General features: G+C 42.9%; 1 protein-coding gene across 3 annotated transcripts in view; it reads right to left on the bottom strand.

Moving 5' to 3' along the window:
* The window catches only part of LOC147898518 (putative complex I intermediate-associated protein 30), a 59336-nt gene extending 37993 nt beyond the window's left edge, over positions 1 to 21343 (bottom strand). Inside the window, exons 1-6 of one of the 3 annotated variants that reach the window (XM_087379386.1) lie at positions 21192 to 21343; positions 20856 to 21023; positions 20427 to 20483; positions 5472 to 5585; positions 2729 to 2776; positions 2517 to 2608 (exon numbers count right to left, since the gene is read on the bottom strand). In XM_087379386.1, the coding sequence (XP_087235512.1) occupies positions 2517 to 2608; positions 2729 to 2776; positions 5472 to 5585; positions 20427 to 20483; positions 20856 to 20901 (357 nt within the window). In that variant the 5' untranslated portion in view covers positions 20902 to 21023; positions 21192 to 21343. Of the gene's footprint in view, positions 1 to 2516; positions 2609 to 2728; positions 2777 to 5471; positions 5586 to 20426; positions 20573 to 20855; positions 21024 to 21191 lie in introns of those variants that run through there. The other 2 variants (XM_087379387.1, XM_087379388.1) reach the window with 2 other exon arrangements.
* Positions 21344 to 24692: the final 3349 nt, after the last annotated feature.

Below are 24692 nucleotides of genomic sequence, written 5' to 3'. Positions count from 1 at the left end.
GCAATGTAAACATCCTTCCGTGCCTAGGACTCCCATGCCTTGGCCAAGGCTCCCTTTGACACCTTTTGTTTCTTCTATTTTGGTTCATGTGCAGATAGATGCACTTGCACTCGCAGCACCACTCTCCCAAGCATCTCGCAAATCAGCCACAAGCTCTTCTGCAGATTTATTTTTACTTGCCTTTTCTTGCAACCTTCTGCAAGTGTCTTTCACATTTTCAAGGGGGGAGGAGCAAGGGTCAACCCCAAGGCATGTCAGCCCAAGAAAGTGTGCTCTTATATGGGTAGGTCCTCCATCCCATTTGTGAGGGCAGTACTTGCATTTACAAGTGAATTGCCCCTTTCCCAAAGGCTTCAGTGTCTCCACAAATTCTGATTCTTCTCCTTTCTTTCTTCCCATCTGCAAGAGAGAGAAACAGAGAAAGAGAGAGATAAAAATCTGAAATTTAGACTGAGAAGAAAACTTCAAGACTCAAGATTCAAGTTTCAATAGACATGCGAGAGATAAGAGGGAGTGACCTCGGTCCGCCTTCAAATTTCAAGCGATTCCTAAGGTCACACCGTCCAGCATCACAACTCACAGAGCTGGCTGCTGAACTGGCTGACTGGCTGGCTGGCTGGCTGTACGGCTGACTGGACGGTTGGCTGGTCATCCGTGTATGGTGTACGGGGCCACGGGCCACGACAGTGCGGCATAGATGCGTACGCGCAGAGATGGTTGAAAAGCAGGAAATGTACGAGGGCCTCACTGTTTTGCCCCTTTTTGGGAGCCAAAAAAAAACGCATATGGAATACCGTACTGTATGCTTACGGTACGGAATCCGTACGGTGTGGAGGATCATACACGTACGGTTCCAACTATGGGCCACAAAGCTAAAGCTTAAACCTTATGCAAATGAAATCTTGGGGTGTTTTGAAGAAAGGAAAAAGACTTATAAATGTTCCTTGCATAAAGTCTTACAGTGTTTGCCAACAAACAACACACTGACCCCACTATGGTGGGTCATTTTTTATTCTGAAAAGGATAGGCAAAGCACAAAGGTTGCAAGCTACATCTAGTATGTCCTATTTACTACTTGATAGGGCTTTTACAACCAAATCATTCACTAATTCATCCTAGCCCGCAATTAAATACTAGGTTACAATCCCAAAAAAACCTTGGTACTAGTTACATGGCATGGAATATCTCTTTGAATATAATTGGGAATGCACTTACTAGATATGGATAGTGTTTCTAAAAATTTATCATCACGAATACTACTTGACGAAGCACAGAATAAAGGGCAATCAACTTGGACATGAGATGGCAGATAATTTCGTATATGTGCACTGTAGTCTCAAGGATGGATCCATCCTACGAGTCAAGGCCAGCTCAAGGACGGGATGTTCAAGAGCAGGAGGATGTAGACAACACAAGTTCCATGTGACCATTTTGTGTATCATGGAGACTTGTAGGGCATTTTCATGTAACCAATGCTTGAATGTTTCAGGGTGCTTGTATTCAGTCTAGGCACTGTTATCATGAGAAGCATGATCAATTATATATCGTAACCATGTATGGCCTGCTTTGGTATTGTAATGACAAGACACACGATTTGATGAACTTTCAGCTGACTAGGTTTAATCTGACTTGTTTTACATATTCCGCTGCTTGTACTAAAATTAGCCTACCCCTGCCATTTCCTGTACATTCGATCATTGTTTCAGAAACCTTTCTAGGATGACGTTTCCTGCATGGAAATATTTCTTGCAAGTATCTGTGTAAATCTGAGATGTTTATGGGTTACGATGCCACACCAAGGGTCCAAGATTGTTGGTCAAGGTTCTCAGTGTGGGATGCCGAGGATTGGTGTCCACAATGCCTAGCAATAGCTAATGGTGCTGCCTGAGGAGCTAGTTCAGAGGTCAATGCCATGATCTAGAAGTCCTAGAAGGGCATCTGACTTGTTGTGACGCCCACATGCTGCCAAGCGGCTGGCGTGCATGAGGAATGGAACCCAACGTCTAGCTTTGCAACTAAGGCTGCAAGCTGGCTCAGCTGTCACTTATGGCTAGGAGGAGACATCTCTTTTAGAGCCTACGCTTGTGAGTTTGTGAAGTGAACTGAGAGACCACACCCACTGAGTATCGGCTCACAAATAGCCTGAGTGTTACCAATGAAAGAGGCAATCAGGCTCATGATTCAAACCCTTTAGTTTGGCATCAAAGTTATCAGCTCACAAATAGCCTGAGTGTTACCAATGAAAGAGGTAACCAGCCTCACGACTCAAACCCTTTAGTTGGGCATCAAAGTTATGAGGAGCTTCATATGGTCAGCTAAGCGCCAACCACATTCAATTGGCATAACAAGTTTTATCTCCTTATGCCATAGTGACAATGTTCCACAATATACTATAGTGCTTATGTAGGACTGTAAGCAAAAGTAACAAGATTCATTGAGACTAACTTTCATTTTAAGTCAAATTCATATCTTAGAGCTGTCGACATGAGCATATGAATATGGTGGAAGTTCTGGACCTGCCTTGTACGAATGCCAGAAAATCCACTGCGAATCACCCTTCCAATCCCATGTTCGGCAAGCTCTACTGATAAATTACCAGAGAAAACAGCTGCACAAAAACAGAAAATTGGTTTCTCAATATTGCAACTCATTTACCCCCACCCCACCCCCCCCAAAAAAAAACATGCAAGCTCAAAAATCCCCTTCATATGTGGATTGCGACCACTACCAGTTGGGGTTCCATCATCATTTAATGCCAACGATGCACTGGAAACACCTGCAAATGCCAATACAAAACTTTCAATGCGACTAAGCCATTCTATGTTCCTTCATAGAAATCAAGGTAGCAGGAAGATTCATCTTTGTTAGAACAATAAAAGCTTTGCAAATTAGGTGACTCAGACAACATAACATAGAGGACCAAAAACCATACATTTTCATACAGTCCCGCAATATAAACAATAAAAATCAATTCTATTTATGCTCCCTATATGAACATGTATGCCTATTCATGATCGTAACCAACACTCGGACTAGTTCACTGATTTCTTTCCTAACTAGAAAGGATTTTCACCTCGATTCCCTGTCATAATCCCCTCACCCCCCCCCCCCCCTTTTACTGCTGCCCCTCCCCTTTGTCCAGCCTCTACTTGGATTGTGCCCATCACTTTCATCCTTCCCAAGCCACTTGTAGCAGCCCCCTCCTTTACTTCTCTTAGTACTCTAGCACTCAACCCTTTCCTGGCTGTTGACCACTATCTCCAGGACGTGACTCAAAACTCCTCCAATGCTTTATTGAGTCATTTGGCCAGGTATTTGGCCATGTCTTCTTTGACGGATCCCCTTTATTCATGACAGGCTCTCCATTTGACCTCCTTGTTTTGTCAAGTCAGATTCCTCTTATGATCTTACCTTGACCTTCTTGCTCATAGAGCTTTCAACTAAAAAGAAAGTATTATCCATAGTCATCCCGGCCGCTCGTAGATAAAAGAACATTATGCTAACCAAGGTGTTGTCATGTGCACACAGATGACGGGCTAGAGTGCTATCCGTGGGAACATGGATCAGCAAGATTGCTTTTTCGCTTTTCTTGGCGCTTGTGTACTTTTCTTGGATTTTCTTGGTGAGCGCTCTTCCCTGAGGCTGTAAAGGGTGGGCCATGGCCACAGTTGCACACATCGGCCAGTGAGGGAGCAGAGCTAGGAGCTACCGGTGCAGCTATTCACCAGGCGGTATGGGACACCAAGGGTGAGGTTTGGCTTGCAGGGCTGGCAGTTTCCACGAGCCTCTCTAGCCCGGGCTGATCGAGTCAAGATCAGCATGCACATGATTCTAATGTTGTAGACCATGGTTCCGATAGGGTTAGATTTTGTGAGGGCGTGACAGATGGTATCAGAGCTGCCCTATCATGGATGATCTCGATCGTGGTCAAAGTGATGCGAGGTATGCTGGAGTGGCGAATTCAAGGTATGGATCCAATTCGCAGTTTGCTGAAGATTTTGCAGTAGTTTGTGATTTCATCAACTAGGGATGTCATGATTGGAGAGAGAGGATCCTGAATGTAGTACAAGAGAGGAAGATTGAACTAGAGAGAGGAATTCACCAAGAATATGGGGGAAGAAGAGCAATAGCTCGGAGTCATTGAGAAGTCTGATTGGGAATTAGCAGGAGAGAAGTTGAATTGTCCTGGAAACATGGGTTCTAGATTTGAAACCACCGTTCAAAGAGGAGCCATGGAGATTGCAGAAACCCGGGTGATAAAGTGTTGCGATGAAGTGACCAGGGCCTGAATAGGCAAATCGTAATGGGAAGGTGACGTGTGGGGTGTCGAGTCAAGGAGAGGAGGAGGCAGGATGATGCGCAATGGGCTGGCCTTGTTTTTGGGATTTGCTTTTTGTAACTTTGTTTTTTGCAGACGCTTTAATTGCCAAAAGCAAGAACCCTTGTTTTAGCCTGGGTTGGCTGAAAAAGAAAAAGCTTCTTTGGGAAGCCATGGTTTCCAAAACAGCATATGCTTTTTGGGTCAAAAGCAAAAAACGAAATTAGCTTTGGGAGCTTTCCTGGAGCCAAAAGCTTAGGCCAGCAGCTTTGAAACTCCTACTCATCGTTGTCTAGAGCCCCTGCACGCTCTAGGTTGATTGCGAACCACCAGACTGTGCTTTCAGCCAGGTCTCTTCACCATACTTTTTTTTCCATCGCAACCCTACTGAAATCTACAGCTCCTCTCCACTGCTAGACCTAGGCATCCTTCTCTTAGATTTCTTCATCATTGCTAGCTCCTCTAGATGAGATTATCTTGCGATTTGCCATTCTACTCGTCTCTTCTCAACGCAAGCTCTGTTCTTCCCAGCTGAATTCTTCATCCCCTGTGCTATCCTCCTTCTCCTCTACCATTCCTTGCAGCCATCATCTTCTAGTGGACGACTTCCCTTCCTTGCACATGTGGTGGGCAGAATTCAAACATGCTAATACATCAGAAAATGACATTATAAGACAAGTAAGAAGAAGCATCTAACTGTGTGATCTCTTTTTCCAGATCACTCACACACACACACACCCCCCACAAGGAAAGGGTGGGAAGAGAGAGAGAGAGAGAGAACGAGGGGGGGGGGGAAGAATGGGTTTTAGAAAAGGCATGAAACAAAGCAAAGGGTAAATTTAAATGTTAGCAAGCAAAGCTACATTATCTTCTCATCAGTACCCAAGCATAAGTTGCCAAAGCTTTACAGATCCCTGAAAAGACGTAGATCACACCTCAACAACACTAGACTTCAATGGCAAGAATCTCTTATGAGCTGAAAAATGCAATAGTGTGCTACTCGCAAAAAGAGTAATTAAACATTGGGAGCAATACAAAAAGGCGCATTTGAATCGAAGGGAACCAAATGACTTGTTGCAAGCTCCAAATTCAATATGACAAATAATGCGGAATTTCCAACTACACAAGTTTACAGAGAATTGAGGACTCTTACCACCATGCTCTGAATCAGAGTATGCAACCCATTTATTCAAATCCACTTGGCTTGCAAAATTGAATAAAGTCTGCTCTCTAGGAAGACTTAAATCCTCAATGTTCCATGCTAGAGCTGCAAAGGATAGTAAATATAACAACGTGAATTACAATATCATTAATGAATTAGAAAATATTAGAAATCCACTATACCTTTATTTCCCAACTATGCCTCACATTTGGAAGTTCACAATAATGAAGCCTAGCTCTTTATACAAATAGTATGCCTGGCATTGACTACCTTGTTTCACTTGTCATACATGGCAATGTTTCTTCAAGACAGTAAGTGCATGAAATAATACAAATGATTATCACCATAGTGTGAAGGTTGCCATATATGTATAAAATATCCAAAGCAGATTCCGGGAATGTTGTGGTGATTATAAACTCTTAGGATTCAGCAGACAAGTTTGGCGGATTGGAAATTACCTTTGTTCAATCCTTAAAGCGCACTAGTTAAAAGAAGTTTCTACCGGTAATCCAAGGACTATATGCCATCTTCTGGTGGTTCTAGTGATGCCCTATAGGCCATGGTATGTGCCTTGTAGGCATAAATATAGGCACTTGTAGAGTTAGTGCCTTTTAGGCCACATAGGACAATTAGTCCTATGTGACACCTAGGACACTTAGTCCTAGGTCTAGGTACTTGTATCTTGTACTTCTCTTATTCCAATTATCCAAGTTTGACGTGATGGCTAAGACTTGTGCGACGCTTTGCTATCTGCACTCTCTCTCTCTCATTCGATCCTACAGTGGTACCAGAGCTCGGATCTGCTTCCTGTCCCCGTACAGTCCGTACAACTGCCCCGTACATTTGCGTATCAGCTGCCCGTACATCTGTCGTACCTGCTCAGCGTCGTACCTGAGATCCTACAATGGTACATGCTGTACATGTGCCGTACCTGCTCATCACCGTACCTCCTGTACAAGCACTATTATACAACATACTTGTGTCGTACGTCCGTACCTGCACACAGTACTACGCCGTACTGTACTCCCTTGCGTTGCACCTTCCATAAGTCCGTACCTACAGACAGTACTGTGTCATATAGTTTTCGTACAACATACCAGCACTGTACCCGTTCAATACATCGTCCGTACAGGCATCGTACTGCTTCCGTACAGGCATCGTACTGCCTCCGTACAGGCATAGTAACTGCTTTCGTATTGTCATCCGTACAGTTGTGTTTACTCCGGGATTTGGTACAGCATTTGGCACGTGTTAAATTTCTTGCAGTTTTTTACTATTTTTTGACAGTTTTTACTGTCAAACCCTAATTTCCAACATAAAATTTAGGGCTTTTGACATATGGACCTTCAACCTGTCAATACAATACTTTTGACAAGGTTGACAACTGAAATCCTTCCAAAAATTGAAGTTTTCAGTTAATTTCAGGTTCAGGACTGTCACATTGTGCCACGTCATCACTCAAGTCAACAAAATTTGGGGCTTTTGTGTTGGAAGCTCAATTTCAATTGGTGTTTGGGACAATAACTCATATTTTTGCAGTTTCAAGCCTTGAGGCTATACATTGGGTCAGCTTCGCAAACATTGGGTCACATTTGCAAAAATTTCAGCAAAATTTGGGGCTTTTCTGCATTTGCCCTCTTTCTGGCCTATTTGCCCTCATTAAAATTTGGGGCTTTTGCTAGATTTGCTGCCTTTGCAGTGAACATTGCTTGCCACAGTCACATTTGGGTCAGATCTGCATTTGCCCTTTGATTTGGGTCGAAAATTTGCAGATATTTGCTGTCATTTTTAAACAGCCAGCTTTTTGCAGTGATAGCCTTGAGGCTTTTGGGTTTTCAGGTCTCTTTCAGGGTATCACACTTGCTATGGCTGGGGACAATCAAGATTTATTTGGAGTTCTTCGTGAAGATGATAAGTTGGATGGCACCAACTATCTGATGTGGTCTTATCTCATGAAACATATTCTTGTTGCAAAGTATTTGTGGAATATTGTTTCTGGGGCTGATCTGAGGCCAGCGAATGCTACAGTGGTTGCCTCTACTACTGGTCCCTCTGCAGGGGGTACTCCTCATGATGCCTCATCTTCTAGCACTCCTACTGCTGCTCTTCCAACTCAGGAACAGTCTAGATGGGATGCAAGAGATGCAAATGCACATTCATGTACTGCTTTATCATGCAAGAGAATCATTATTCCACACATCCGGTCTTGCAGGACAGCAAAGGATGCTTGGGATAAATTGGCTTCTCTCTATCAGATTTGCAATGAGGCAAGTGTTGCATATTTGAGAAGGCAATTACAGGAAGTCAGCATAAATGAAGGTGACTCTATGGATGCATACCTGACAAAGGTCAAGGACCTCATGGAACAACTTGCCAACATTGATGAGGTGGTGCCAAATTCACAGCTTGTCAGTACCACATTGAATGGACTGCCAGATACATATCAAGGGTTTGCTACAACCCTTCGATTAGTGGCCATGGGTAATCCAGACCACTATTCTTTTGTTCAGAAGTGACTTTGCTTTTGCAGGAAGAGCAAAGTAGAGCTAATAGACAAGCCATTATTCCTGATCATGCATTTGCTTCACAGCAGACAGGAAGAGGCAAGGCTTCCAAGCCTGCCAAAATCTGCACATAGTAGCTGCAATTCCTCCCATGCTTCTAAAAATACAGCAGATAAGTCAAAGAAGAAAAGATGCAACTATTGTCACAAGCCTGGACATGACATTTCAGAATGCAGGAAGCGCATTGCTTCGGAGAAAAAGAAAGCAGGATTGACAGTTAATGCCTCTCATGCTATTGAATCCCATGAGCCAGAAGATGCTTCACATGCACATGCTCTTCAGGATGATTGGGCATGGGCTGTCCATTGCTCAGTTGATCCCTCCAAAGCTGATGCATTCTTTACTGCTAATAATGCTCAGTCTTGGTACTTTGATAGTGGTGCTTCCAAACATGTCACATCTTGCAAACAGTTGTTTCATTCTTTAGCTGATGCACCTCGAGGGGGGACTGTCACAGGTGCTAATAATGCTTCATATGCTGTAAAAGGAATTGGAGATGTGCAGCTCACATTCATTTCAAGCCATCCTGTTACTCTGACAAATGTCCTTTTTGTGCCTGGAATTGAAGTCAACTTGATTTCAATTTCAGCAATTGCCACTTCAGGTTTTAGAGTTATTTTTTATGGCTACAGATGCCTAGTTTATGATCTTCGTGATGACAATGCCATAGTTCTCACTGGCACTTTGCAAAAGGGGCTTTATCACCTTGATCATCACTCAGCTGTACTTTCTATTGAAGCATTGGCTATTTCAGATTCACAGCTTGCTGAAACTCATCTTTGGCATGAGAGAATGGGCCATCTCAATTATAGAGCTCTTGCAAAGCTACATTCACAACAGATGGCAAATAATGTACCTCAAACTCACACAGTTTCCAAACATGTGTGTGAGGGTTGTCTTTTGGATAAGATGCATCGATTTCCTTTTCAAAAGAATTGTCCAAAACTCTCACAAAGGAAATTGCAGCTAGTGCACAATGATGTCTGTGGCCCAATGAGGACAAATGCCATTGGGGGGTACAAGTATTTCATGACTCTCATTGATGATTTCACAAGATATTGCTCGATATATCCTTTAAAAGCCAAATCTGAAGTTTTCCTATGCTTTCAGAGATGGCTGAATATGGTTGAGAATGAATCAGGATGCAAGCTTGTCACCCTCAACACAGATAGGAGGGGAGAGTATATGTCAAAGGAGTTTGATGCATTTCTGTCTTCACGAGGCATTATTCACTCATGTACTGCTCAACAGAATCCTGTTTCTGAAAGGAAAAACAGGTCCACAATGGAGATGGCCAGATGCATGCTTAAGGCCAAGTCTTTGCCCAATAAATTTTGGCTTGATGCAGTAATGTGTGCCAACTATGTGCTGAATAGATCACCTACACGGGCATTGAAGACTGTTACACCTTATGAAGCATGGAAAGGCAGGAAGCCTTCACTTTCACACATGAGAGTTTTTGGGTCTCTTGCATATGTTCATGTACCGTCTCAGCTGAGACATAAGCTTGATGACAAGGCAATCAAATGCATATTTATTGGTTACAGCTAGGAGAGCAGAGGGTATCGATTATACCAACCAAATACTGCGAAGATTATTGTCAGTAGAGATGTAATCTTTGCTGAACATTCAGCTTCTCCTCTTGTGGACAGCAAAGCTAAGCCAGATGTTGACATGTTTGATGCCTTTGAATCTGGGTTACCTCTGCCATCCTCAGAAGAGGACTTTGACCAGCAACATGAGCCTCCTACAGGCCCTCCACCAAGCAATAATCAGCCACTACCTCATGCTGATTTGCAGGTTTCTCTTCCGGCACAAAATGATCCCACTATTCATGATGCAGTCATTGAAGAAAGAGCTGTCAATATGTCGCAAAGGCAAGTTCCCAGATGGCTTCTTGATACATTGAGGGACAGCAAACAAGATCAGCCTTTTGCTGCCCGGACAAGATCAGGGAATAGACAGCATGGTCACTTTCTTGAGTTTGCACTCCTTGCTACAGCTTGCAATGAAGAGCCTCTGTGCCATAAAGATGCTTTTGACAGCAAAGAGTGGATGGATGCAATGAGGGCTGAGTTACATTCCATTGCTAAAAATGACACATGGGAATTAGTAGATCCCCCTCCCGGCAAGCATGCCATTGGTACTCGGTGGGTCTGCAAATTAAAAAGGAAATCTGATGGCAGCACAGATCGATACAAAGCCCATCTTGTTGCAAAAGAGTATGCCCAACAACAAGGCATTGACTTTTAGGAGACCTTTGCTCCCACATCCAAGATTACTACCATTAGATGTGTCATTGCCATTGCAGCCCATCGTCATTGGCAAGTGCACCAACTTGACATCAAGACTGCTTTTCTTCATGGGGATCTGCAGGAAGAGGTATATGTCACACAACCTCCTGGCTTTGAGGTTGTTAATTCTGAAAATAAGGTATGCCGGCTTAGAAAAGCTCTTTATGGTTTGAAGCAGGCACCCCGGGCATGGTATGCCAAAATTCATGCACACTTACTATCCCTTGGTTTTCAGAATAGTCCCACAGAACCCGCTGATTTTATATGTGGATGATATGCTCATCACAGGCCCAGATACTCAGCAAATTGCAGCTTTCAAGGCTGATTTGCAGCAGTTTTTTGAAATGTCAGACATGGGACAGCTCCACTATTATTTGGGGATTCAATTTGCTCATGTTGAGGGGGGTATCATGATGTCTCAGTCCAAGAATATTGGACAGTCCTTAATCGTTTTCAGTTTGAGGATTGCAAGCCAATCTCTACTCCAATGGACCCTAGCTTCAAATTCTCAGCTCATAATGGGAGCCCACCATGTGATATCACTCTTTATCAGCGGGCTCTTGGATGCCTTGTTTATTTATGTCACACCAGGCCTGACTTAACAGTATGCAGTATCTCCGCTCAGCACATTCATGCACATGCCCAGTTCACAGCATTGGCAGGCAATGAAGAGAGTCTTCAAATATCTCAGAGGCACTCAAGATTTAGCCCTCTTCTATGGTGATCAGGGTTCACTTACCATGCAAGCTTACACGGATAGTGACTGGGCAAGATGTTCCGACACCAGAGTGTCACATACTGGCAATTGTTTTTTGCTTGGCAATTCATGTATCTCTTGGCTCAGCAAGAAGCAACCAACAGTTGCCACATCTAGCTGTGAGGCTGAGTACAGGGCAGCTTTCACCGCTATAGTAGAGTGTGTTTGGCTTCAACAGTTACTTACAGATCTTGGTATTCGCCAGACATCCTCCACTATTGTCTACACTGACAACCAGAGTGCTTTGGCCATTGCGCGTAACCCAGTGTTTCATGCGCGTACCAAGCATATTGAAGTTCATTATCATTATGTTTGGGAGCGGTTGTCAGCAGGAGACATAGAGTTGTCCTATCTTCCCACAGAGGACAACATAGCAGATATGTTTACAAATGCACTTCCTCGTCCCAAGTTCGAAGTCTTTCGACAGGCTTTACACTTGGTCCCCTTTGTTACATGATCTGACATCCCTTGTACATTCATAGGTGGCTATATTCATTTGGATGAACATGTGCCACCATGACCAAAAAATACCAGGTATTCTGAGACGTTTCCACAGTATTTCAGCCCATCCCATGGAGGGGGGTTTGTAGGCCATCTTCTGGTGGTTCTAGTGATGCCCTATAGGCCATGGTATGTGCCTTGTAGGCATAAATATAGGCACTTGTAGAGTTAGTGCCTTTTAGGCCACATAGGACACTTAGTCCTAGGTCTAGGTACTTGTACCTTGTACTTCTCTTATTCCAATTATCCAAGTTTGACGTGACGGCTAAGACTTGTGCGACGCTTTGCTATCTGCACTCTCTCTCTCTCTCATTCGATCCTACAAGGACATGACATTTGGAATTAGTGCAAGTTCAATTGCAGGCAAGGCGATCTTAATTTCTCATGGTGGATACCAAAGGACCCCATTTGGGAGCTCAGAGTTTCTTGATCACCTTTCTGTTGGAATTCAATTTCTAGAACAATGTGGTAAGGTCGAAATTCATGCCAGCATCACAACATATAACTGTTATTTTCACGGTGAAGGCACAAGGGTGCGATAGTCTTGACATTCTATATCCACTATCTCACAAGCCACATGTCTCTCTCTGAATTCAGCACATTTCAAAATATACTGCTTGTTGGAATGTAGAGGTCAAACTTCTCACCCCTATGAGGAAGACAAAGGGAAATGACACCACTAGGAGTGATTGAGAGAGGCTTCCATGTGGATAGCAAACAGACTGCCACATGAGCAGCAACAGATATTCCTTCCAGTCTTTGTTTGGGACAGCCACATGGACTGCACAGGGCAACACATACGGCTGGCAATGGCCTAAAAAAGGGCTAAATTAGCAAACAGGCTACTAGGAACTGGGCAGGGCCTTATATAGGCCTGCTGCAGGTTGGCCAGCAAGCAGGGGTTGGGACTCACTCAGGACTCGTCAGCAGTACCCTGGGAGGGGGGGAGGTGATTTATACCACAGGTGGTCATCCAGATCAAGCCCCTGGTCCGCTACTTTGGAGGGCCTTGTGCATTACAAAGCCACCCATTGGGGGAGGGCTTTGGCAGTCCACAGTGTGCAGACCGAACACATCTGTTGGAGAGCAACTGTGGGGCATCACTCAGCCAAGCAGTCTTCAAGGACATCCAGTGTGTGTAACAACACATGGCTCAAGAGCAGTGCATATGCAAGGCAGCAATCTAGAGCACTTCACTTTGCATACCAACATTCTGTTGGAGAGCAATTGAAGGTGCATAGACAGTCAGCATATTGAGCACTAAGAGCTCATCTTGAGCAACGACTGAAGCCTACAAAGAGGCATGTGGCAATAGAAAAGAGTTATAGACAGCAGTAGGTCCAGCATACGGTGTCCATAGGGGTACTTGCAGCAGGTAGTGGTACACTATTGGAACAGTTTCTACTTGATTCTATACGTCCATAAATCGAGTTTTGAGTGCACAACTGCATGTATTCTTTCCGGATCTGAAAGTGTTTCTTTATCTACTTGTGTGCACACCTGTGAAGTGAGATAAGGTGGCAGTGTGTAGTAGTATCATGGATATTAAAGGTCTGCATTCGATGACTTGTGGTCAAAAATGGTGATTGATGCAAGGTCATTGTTGTTCTTACATGGTGTCTGAGTTGTGAGCTAGATATACATGTTGAGATCTCCCATGTGGTATTAGACCTAGTGAAACATTACTAGGTGCTGCATACAGTGTCAATAGGGGTGCCATACCTGCCTGGTATTTTCATCATTTCCAGATCTGAAAGTGTTTCTTTATCTACTTGTGCACGCATGTGAAGTGAGATAAGGATGGCTTATGCTCAAGGTTGGTGATTAATGCAACATCATTGTTGTTTTTACATGGAGTCTGAGTTGTGAGCTAGAGAAACTTGTTGAGATCTCCCACATGGTATTAGAGCCAATGAAACATTGTTGTTGTGTCTCCAACATGGTATCAAAGCTAGGCTGTCAATTTGGGATAGTTGTGCTATAAAAGCCCAAGTAGTCTACTCCAGGGATCTGCTTCTACAACTGAAGGTGGAGGCCCTTGCTCTGAGAAAGGAGAGTGACTTCAATTCAGCCAAGTGTGCAGTAATCAAGTGAGGTTTGCAATAAGTGCAAATGCTTTTGGTTGAGCAAATTAACAGGGAATCTACATAAGCATCCATGGTGTCTCATATGCATATACTCTAGTCAGAAGGGGATGCTCAATGAAACTAACTATCCTATGTGGAAGATAAAGACACAAAGTCAGATGGTGGCACAAGCTTATGGGAGATCGTTGACAGTATTGAGACCAAGCCCAAGGATCAATTGGATCTGACGGGCAAAGGTCATGTCGGCTGCAGATCCAATGCAGGTCAAAGATTGGATGCTTACAGATGATCATCGGGGTGACTGCAGATCTAGTGCTTCCGCATATTCAATTGGCAGAGACAGCTTGTGAGGCCTAGAAGATACTTAAAGACATGTACGAGACCAACAATGTGACACAGATGGATGAGGGAGAGCCTAATCTGGTGAAGGTGGAGATTCTCAACAGTTGGCCAAAAGGTTGATGGTAATCAATTCGCCTTGATATTTATAAGCTAGCTTCCATGCAGCTTCAATGAGCTGGTGATTACCTTGAGAACTGGAGAAAGGTCAAAGCTTTTCACCTTTGAGGACTTTTTTCCTCTATTACTCAAAGAGAAAGCAAGGTTGAAGTTGTAGGACAAAGGTGGCAACGACAAGTTGTTTACTGCTACTAGCAAAGGGAAGGGTAATAGGAAGGGCAAGCCTGATCAGGATAAGCCAAAAGATTCTTCATGAGATGGAAACTCTTCAGATAGTGAGGGCAAGAAAGAGTAAGCATGCTATTATTTGATCAGCCAAGACATGTTGTAGGAAGAAAACTGCAGTCAGCCAGTTTGGGGAAGGGGTGTAGACCAGCCCTTACTTCCCCTCATCCACTATGCCACCGAAGTTGCCAGAAAGCAAGCAGCTGAACAAAGGAAGAGGCAGAATTTCGGAGCAACATAGGAGTCCAGTCTCGGTGCCATACATCGCAGCAGTGTGCTGCAGGTAATATGGCCACATGTAAGAAACATGCTTTGGCGATAGCACATTTCCAAAGATTTATTTAACTAACGGCTGAAATCAAAATAGTCATAAACCAAAAGTAAATAACAACAATAACTTCCATCACATGGTTCAAAACATAAGATTGGAACTACAAAAGCAAAAGCGTCTATGGTGCCAACGAGGATCATCCCCTGCACAGCTAATACCTGGCATATTTCTATATTCCAATGATGCATGGCTTTCAAATACAACGGTATTCCAAAACTCTCAAAGGAGCCAATAGCGAACCCTATGAGAATCTAAGAATAATGTCTTCTCCTTCAACAAATTTTTAGGAGGAATTCAATGAAAGATGATGATAGAACATGCCAAAATATCATGGCGAAAGCCAAGAAATAATTAGTAGTATGGATAGTCGTCGTAAAATGCCAAAACCCAGCCAAAGACCAGGCTGAAAATGTTGAACTCAAGGTTCTATCACCAATCTTCCATGAAGGCACTGCCACAGTCACTATCCACATCAGTCCAGCCAGAATCTCAATCCCAAAATCAAGAACTAGATACACATCACTGTAGGAATGCAGATCCTCCAGAACCAATCGATGCCCAAACAGTCAAAATTTGTCAAAACGTCAAGGGAAAATTGCCAGAAAGTGCCACAAAAGTAAACATAGCCAGAACAAGCTCATGTTCAAATCGCAACCATAGATTGAGCAACTTGTGCAAATCACAATTCACTCTAGGGCCACAGGATGTAGTTGTGCTAGATGCCACAATCAGTGCAAAAATCGCTCCTCCATCAGCACAGGTACAAATTGAGCACGGAACAGGTGGAAACTGGCAAACTTACGTGTGGTAAGCTAGAGCTGTGCACAGAGGGCCTGGGAAATGTAACTATGACAACGTCAAGCATGGGCTAGACTAGGAGTAAACCACAATCAGCTTTTGGCATTGGTGCTGCAAGCAACAAGTGCCTAGAAGTTGATCTTGCAAGTGGTGGTGGAATTCAAGGTCAAATGCGCACCAGCTGGCTAGAAGCAAGTTGCAATAGGAGAAGAGGCAGCAAGATGCCCTTCGACTGCACAAGCTATGGCAGAAGTGCAAGGTGGCTGGCTGATTTTGTAAGAGTAACCCTCATCTTCATACAGAATCATGCAAGAATGAAGTAGGATCAGGCACACACACCCCATCTCAAAAACAAAATCAGGAAAAGCTGATAAGATATAAAAATCAACTAAAAAGCTAAAAACAGATTTTAGGTTGATTAAAGTCAATTTCTAGCCTAACAAATTAGGAATACCATTAAGAAGGTCAATTAAAAGTTTTTTAAATCTTTCTTTTGAAAATTTTATCCAAAGACCCCCTTTACCATGCACACAATCAATTACACATTTGGACCATTTAATGGATCCTAGGCTTACTATGGCCACAACATTTTATCCCAAGACCCCCTCTACCATGCACACAATTAATGAACATTCAATGTATCCTAGGCTTACTATGGCCATAACTCAGGATAGTCCTCAGAATTGACTCAAATTGCAACTAGCAGTTAGGGCTCATTGTGTGCTACTTAATATGCTCAAAACTTGTTGATTCCAAAGATTACATCCAACACTCAGGTTTAATCTATATAATCCGAACTACTACTTAATATACATGTGAGTGGTCAGGTTGGAGATGAATTCACTCAAAGGTTTCGTCCAACACTCATGCTTAATCTATATACGCTCATCTATCCTCATGAAACGAAGCATTATTGCATCACACAAAGGCATACCCCCAAGGCCCCTTCCGAAGGTACAGTACTGGGCATCTGCAGCCCATGGCATGGCTGTCCACATGGCAGCACTATAGTCCACAGACAGGTACAGCCAGCAGTACAGGTATGGACTGCCACACAAGCATTCGTACAGTCAACAGCGACAGATGGGCTGCATACAGCAGCCGTACAGGGTTGTACAGACAGCAGGTCTGCAAAACAGTGCAGCAGTCCATACAGGCTGTGCAGCAGCCTGCAGACAGGCCCAGGACAGGCAGAAGCACGAGCAGGAGCAGGCAGTCAGTGCAGGCACAGGTGGACTCGGAACAGTTTTCAGCCACATCAGGTTAGCCTGCTGCAAGTCGGGGCATTCTGTGGGCTGTCTCCAGACCCACAGACCCAGTCTGACTCACAGACTGGTCACAGACTGGTCGGCCAGCTCAAGGCATCCAACAGCATCTCCAGCAGTCAGCACAGTATCCCCAGCAGCAGTCGCAGCAGTTCCTACAGCTCCAGAGGCAGCCACAGGCCATGGACCAGACCTTCAGAAGCAGATGCCATAGCTTCTCACAGTAACCCTCCTCTCATGGGGTCAGTCCTTCCCTAGACTCTGCAGCATAGCCTCAGTCATGGACAGTTTCATAGCTCAGCCTAGCCCTTCAATGGGGACCAGCTGCATGCCCTCTCAATAATGGAACCAACACTTGTACAGAAGGGTATTACTGGTAATTGCCAAGCCCCAACATAAGGAATGAAGTTAGTGATTAGCCTAACCATAAGTATCTGATGTGATGTTTTCATACATGATCACAGTAGCTCTCTCTCCGTCTCTCCACCGACATCATTCCACGCTTCCACATCTCCATAGCTAAGGACAGGCACAATTAGTGAGAGAGTATTCTAGGCACCTGGTCCAGAAACCCTGAGGATGTGCAGAGCATCCCAGTCTCGTGAGGCATGCTGACAAGGGGAGGGTGATACAAAAAGTAAAATGCCAAGCCCTGCAGGCCTAGACAACCCCACGGGTTGTGAATAACTCCATATGCACAGTGCACACACACTAGCTCTCAACATCCTTTTACCGGGATGTTACTGGTTGTACACTATATGAAGTATCAGTGGCTACCCTCACAAAAAATGCCACCATCATACCAGGATGGTGTAGTCTCATGGTGTATGAACCATGGAAACAATCTCTCTGAAGCCGAAAATGACCAATGACACACAAACACACACACATATATATAATGTGATGCAGATAACTGGCCAGGAGTGTAAGTCTATAGAGAGAACTCAATACATAGAGATCGGTACACATGTACGATGTGCACAGCATGTACCATAAATAAATCAACTGAAAAATGAAATAAATGGAATAAGTGTCCATGGAAAAAGTGAAGATATGTTACAAGTGCAGCTTTTGTACACAGACTGTCCCATTTTGATGCAGTATACTGTCTGATATGATACACATAGCTCTTCAGACCTGCATGTTTGCTTCCATACTTGAGCATCCATTTATACAAAGTCTTCGTACTGAGTTTCTGTAGGCACTCCGGAGGTGAAGGGCAGACTCAGCCATGACAAAGGCTAGCACTAAAGGAGAAGGCTAATCAAAAGATAATCCAAAATCTCTTCATTCAAGCTACAACTGCTTGTGAAGTCTAAACGTTTTAATTTTAGTCTCTCTCCAACGAGCATCTAAATCTAAATCTAGCTGATAAGGCAACGCACCATTTAAGATAGAAAGAATTATCACAATACTAGCAGGCCGCAACTTGGACAAAAACTTCACAAGGTGAAATTTGCATGTCTGCTAATACGGCAGAAGCATATACCTAGATGAATCCAAAAACATTCCCAAACTCATCTCTAAAAACACAACATAGTGCAATTTCAATCTCATGATAGTCACTCACAAGGTTGAAAACCATAAACTCTATCATGCATAGCAGGGATTAGCTACTATGACATCCCCACTGATGTTATCAGCGCCTAACAGTGGGTGTAGACCATAGTATAAAAATATGCTCTCACGCATACAAATCCACACACCCACACATACTTGAGCATCCATTTATACAAAGTCTTCGTACTGAGTTTCTGTAGGCACTCCGGAGGTGAAGGCCAGACTCAGCCATGACGAAGGCTAGCACTAAAGGAGAACGCTGATCAAAAGGTAGTCCAAAATCTCTTCATTCAAGCTACAACTGCTTGTGAAGTCTAAACATTTTCATTTTAGTCTCTCCCCAACGAGCATCTAAATCTAAATCTAGATGATAGGGCAACGCACCATTTAAGATAGAAAGAATTATCACAATACCAGCAATTACAATGACATTAATCATCATTGATCATTACAGATGTGCATTTACGTGCTGTGTTGTCATGCTAGTTATTGCGATATGAATGGGCTGGCTTCCTGTTGGAGAATAGGATTAGTTGAGCTGGCGTTCTGTCGGAGAATAGGACAGTGCACCTCACTATCCTCACAGCATAATGTTTAACTTCCACAAGCCCTTACTAACACTTAGATCTCACTCCAAACATGTGCACACAAGTACATGATATAGACCAGAGGATATCCAGAGCAAGATAGGCAAACCAAAATGCATGACCATGCTCCACAAAGGTGTGGACTGGTCAAGGACAAAATTGTCACAAGTAAGCTCCATCCTGGCCTACTTATAGCCCCAAATGGCTTCATAAACTGAGAAAACTGAGTGAAGATACCTGCTGCTTTTATTGCTGCAAACTCACTCTCATCTGTGTGCCTAAGGCAGGCTTCGATGGATGGGTGACGCAGTGAGCCAAAGTGGCTCCTAGTGATAAGTGAGGGAGGGGTAGTCTGTCCTCCCCTAAACCTTTTTTGCTGACCATTCCACTAGAGAAAACTGACCGAGGTTGGCTTTGCTGACCCAGATCTAGGACTAACCGAGCACTTATTCACCCAGGCAAACCTGCTGCAGAACCAACTAGCTGGCTGACCCTCTTCCTACCGTAAACCAGCCCCTAGGTAGTCAGATCTAGCCCTTGGCCAAGTCTTAACAAAATAGAGAGAGAATACTAGCCCTGCTGATACGACCCCAACACAGTCGAAGTCATTCACGGGATGTGGGACCATTGCTGGCCATATAAAACCAATCTGTCAAAAGTCTGCAGAGCAGTAATAATAAAAGTCTGCTACCCTCCATGTTAGGAGTAGTCACATGCATGCAGGCTTATGATGCAAGAGATGTTCAGTTTGGCATAAGGGAAGAACTTAAGGCAGGGATGATTTGAAATTTTGTCCTTTCATGAACATGATTCAAGAACACATTCTTGTTCTAAGTTTCAATACATTGGTTAAAACTAGAAAGGTATTGATTCCAATATAATAAAATCCACTTTAAAAAATGCAGTAATAAGACAAGTACTAGGTAAATGTCTGCTACAAGCCAGCTTAAACGATTTGTCCAGTCAAACCTTTCAACGTTTAAAAAAGAAAAACTTGAAAACTTTGCAATGCATGCACAGTCACAAATACGCTACATGAGATAGAAGACGAAAGCAATGCTTGAAAAAGTTTGAGTGCAAAGAAAACACTGAATAACAAAAAAGGTACTAAACGAATACATCTCCTTAATATCAATCCTCTCTTCACTCTTTTGTATATCTGTAAAGCATCCTCCTTTTGCAGCGTTTTCCCATTGAAAATTGGGACAGATTATGATTTAAAATGTGTGCATTGTCATTCAGGCTAGCTTGTAGCAAACGTTACTGTTTTCCTATGGACTTCTTTATTATTAATACCTTTATTGGCACTACCTTGCTACAGGATAGTGTTCTAGACAGGATTGCTAATGCACTTGGAACTCTATTAGTGTGATTGATCTTGTGTATTGCATCTTTTGGATAATCTTTGTTAGCTAAGGCTATTTTTCTCCTCTGCCTGTTGATCGAGCGTCCTTTCTTCCTCTTGTTAATTACTACTTTCAAAATGGCTTCTTTAAGACACCCCCTCTTCCCACTAACCTTGCTGTGATCCCCCCGATTGTCGCTCCATAGTACTCCCTTTCAATGGCCCGCATTCTGGCAAACATTCATTTTCTTATGTTTTGACGATTCCCTTTGACTTCATCACTTTCACTTGACCCAAAGTGTGAGGCCTCTATACTCAACTGTGAAAAACCAGAGCTCACTGACAAGTTACAATGGGCATAGAAAGTAATCGGATCACTCAGAACAATAAAGCACATTCTTGGTAACACACAAAAGGAGTATATAGATCAGTTGCTGGATTTGTAATCCATGTAATGTTAAAAGGTCTAAAAGAGTCTTGCTAGGGTTGTGGGTGGTTATCAAACATTTCTTTTCTTACGTAAGAAACCTCGCATCCTTTAACTTAAACGATTTTTCTCTTGTTGAAGAAGAATGACGAGCTGTCAGTTCATTGCAAGTTACCTCGACGAGTTGCATCTCTTGCAGCTCGTACAAGAGAACGGAGCATGGTCAATATTTAGCACCTTAACTCTAAAAGCAAACGCCCGATCATTCCAAAAAGTAAAAGACGAGAGGCCTCGCACGAGATTGCTTGGACTCAGAAACCAATTGTACTACATCATGAGACTCCTGCATAGAGACAGCAAAAGGGACACATTAAACAGAGCATACGGTATACATTATGTCAACAAACAAATGACATCAAACACAATGCTAAGCATTTCTTGATATAAACATTGCCCTTCTTAGGATATCACAGCTGGAATGATTCTGCACGGCTATAGATGCACCACGTACCTCCTAAGGCGAAACTTCACGGTTGTTCATATCCTAATGAGGTGTGGTTGTTGGCAGCAATCTAGTGGTTAGAGTTCTAAGGATTTAAAAGGAATCCAGCTGGAGCATAATACTCCACTCATATCAGTTGCCAATGTTATGGGTTGCAATGACACGGATGTCCAAATTATCCTTAGTTCAAGGACTAGGAACTTCAAGTTTCCTCCTACCAATAGCTCAAGCGGTAGGGCGTCTGCCTACCGACGCCGTGCCTTCCTTCAAGTCCTGCTGCATGCAACGTAGGTCCTCACCCAAAAAACAAAAAAAAAAGAGTTTGCACCTTAGGGTTACTAGAAGAATTTGGCGTAGAGCGATAAGTTCTCTTAGGAAGACGCGGTTGGTGGTACAATTCTCGTTGATCTAACGATTTGTTTTGGAAACCCGATGGGTCCGATGGGTTTTCCTTGGACTCTGCTCACATGTTGGCCATATCTGCATGCTATGATCTATGGATGGTTTGTACTTTGATCAGGTTGTTGGATTAGGATTACTTGAGGATGCAGTTGTTGGTCTTCTGAAAGACCCTATTGTTTGACATGGGGGTGACAGTTTGTAGAAAGGATACCTTCGGTTGGCTCTTGTCTATTAGAGTTAACGTTTATTTGGGTTATGAGTTACTACATTAGTAGCATAAGCGATAGGCAGTATGCCGAGAATAGATGGCCAATTTTTGTAAGTTGGTCTTTCTTTTGGGGTGACCTCCCCATTAATATAAGACCCATGTTCTCGCCTAAAAACAAAAAAATGTATGCACCTTGGCACTTTTGATCAAAATCATAAGATCCATGTTCTCGCCCAAAAAACAAAAAAAAAGTATGCAACTTGGCACTTTTGATCAAAATCATAATGAAAATGATGATGTGGTTGTGTCTTGTGATTGGAAAATAGCATTATACATAGTGCCATCATGTCCATTGGCAATATAATTTAAAGTCTCATTTTTATGGGAAAAACTAATTCCCCATGTCAACAAGAGCATCAAAGAGCATCAATTTAGTCATCAACAAGCTAGGTGACCTAAAACCTTGTTAAATATCACCTTATTGCAAATCCACTAGGAGATCAATAACATACAATTGTTCCATGAAAAATATTATTTGTTGGGAGGGTTGAATGACACTTTTTAGCCCTATTAAGGCCCTATGGGTGATAGTGGGATTTTTGCTCGTCAAAGCCCAAATGTCAAGTGTTTAGTTTAAGTATTGATTAATTGTGATTAGTTAATATTAAATTTGGATAAGTTTATGGCTCTTTAGACAGTAGGGTTTGTTTTCAAAACGTGTTGATGAAATAGTATGTCTTTTTCCTATGTAATCTTAATGTACTAATGGAATAGTATGTCTTTTCCCAATATGGATTTATAGACTATTTCTCCATACATCTACCATCAGCAAGTGACTTTATGCATTTCCTTTGTCACCCCATTTGTCATATTGCATAATGTCCTTTTCCATGCATTTCCTTGCAATGGTGCCCATAGAACATGCTAAAGATGCCTATATTTCATAATCTCTAGTATCAAACCTGTTAGTGTGCCATTTTGTCTTTGGGTTTTTAAAAAGGTTTTAGCTCTTTGGCACTTCTTTGGGGAGTGGGAAGTCCAATTTGATGATATGGAGGTAAACTCCGGTCGTTAATTAAGAGGAACTTGCTACCTAGTCTATATTCTTAGTTCACTTTCCTCAAAATAAGGTATCTTATGGTATGATGTAGCCAGTCATGGCTTAAGAGAAGTATACAGAGGCTAAGAGATAGGAAATTTGAAAAACCCAATCAAGATAGGACGTTAAAGTGGGAGGAAACATATGGTATAGTATCCAAATGAGAACAGAAGATGCATTTGCAATATTTACAGAAGGGGAAACAATTCCAAGAAAAACACCTCTTCATAGAGCAGCAAGCCTTGGAGATAGTGTTGCCATCTAAGCGAAGAACATGAGTTGTGGTTTTAAAACCAATGGGAGCATTCTAGTCAGCAATCGGATCTTCCAAAAGCTTTACCCTACACCCAATGATTTATCAAATTATGACTTTATCAATGCCCCGTAAGTTGCATGTCCAAGAGACTTTAGCCTAACTTGAAAAATGGACTGAGCAATGTGAAAGCAACAATAGTAAGTCATTCTCATTCCTACTAAGCTCGTATCTTTGAGAAATTTTACCTTGCACTCGAGGATTTATTGAATGACAACTCTGTCAACACCTCGGAAGTTGTAATCCCAAGAGATTATAGTCCAACGTGAAAGAGGGCTTGAGCAATGTGAAAGGAATACACAACTTAGATCTACTAGCTGGTAAAGAGGGCGATATTAGCTATGTTGTTTTCCTTTAAAACAAATATGAAATGGCTTAGGTGCACAACATCACAAATGTTATCAATCAAAAGTAGCTATGTTGTTTTCCTCTGAAACAAATGTGAAAGGGCTTGGGTGCTATTAGCTGGAAAAGAAATCAGGACCAGAGGCTAGAGGCTAAGCATGGTGACGCTCAAGGGCCATAGAGGAAAGGAGAACGTGAGGGCAAAACGTTATCATGGGAGGGGAAAAGGAATTAGAAGGGGAGGGAATGAAGAGGGAGACTATGACACAAGGGGAAAGGGAGTGGGGGAAGAGAAGCATGTACATGATGGGAGGAGGAATGTAAAGATGGAGACATCAAGGGAAGAGGACCATGCTTTATTTTGAAAGGAAGAGAAGGGAGAAATCAAAGTACTAGCTAGGTGGCTTTACAAGAATGAGCGTGTCTCATCAAGGAATAGCCCCCTCCTTTTATAGCCAAGAGAGGGGCTCTCTCCCAATAAATGTATCCTCCCATATGTATGGTGTGTGTGGAAAAGTCTCCCATGTGGGCTAGGCGGTTACGCACTCTCAATTGTGTGCGACAACCCTTTGCCTCATTTTTCCACATAAATCAAGCCCCATATCTCAAGCCTATGATACTCCCTTGGTCTCTCCCCAATTTTATAATATGTTCAAACCTCTAGGAGGACAAGTGGAGGGTTGGCACAAGGAATCTTGCCACCTCATCCTACTTTCCCCATTATTTACTTGCTCTCTTGGACCTTCTATACCTCCCCCACATGAGCCTATCCTATATGGAGGGAATAACCCAATATAATATCCATCTCTACCTATTTTATATTACTTCTCCCATGGACTTTGAGCCATATCTCACTAAATGTAGCCTAGGTGGAGGGGTGGCACATGGCGGAGCCATGCCACCTTACATTTTATAATATTACTACCATGGATTATGTACATCACACCTTATGGGTCCTCTTACATGGAAGGGTGGCACATGGTCATGCCCTGCCACCTCAACCCTGGGCCCTATGCACAACATATTTTATTATACTATTGCCACACATACAAACACACACACATATTAATGCCTTTTTCCTTAGACAAATTTATCCATAACAGTGCACAACATAAAAAATGTAAACAATTAGAAGAAACAACA

This window comes from Dipteris shenzhenensis, chromosome 9 (assembly GCF_047967505.1).
Source record: "Dipteris shenzhenensis isolate YYH24624 ecotype China chromosome 9, Dip_SZ_1.0, whole genome shotgun sequence".
In the NCBI taxonomy this organism is placed as follows: Eukaryota; Viridiplantae; Streptophyta; class Polypodiopsida; order Gleicheniales; family Dipteridaceae; genus Dipteris; species Dipteris shenzhenensis.
This window is presented reverse-complemented; position numbering and strand designations above follow the sequence as displayed.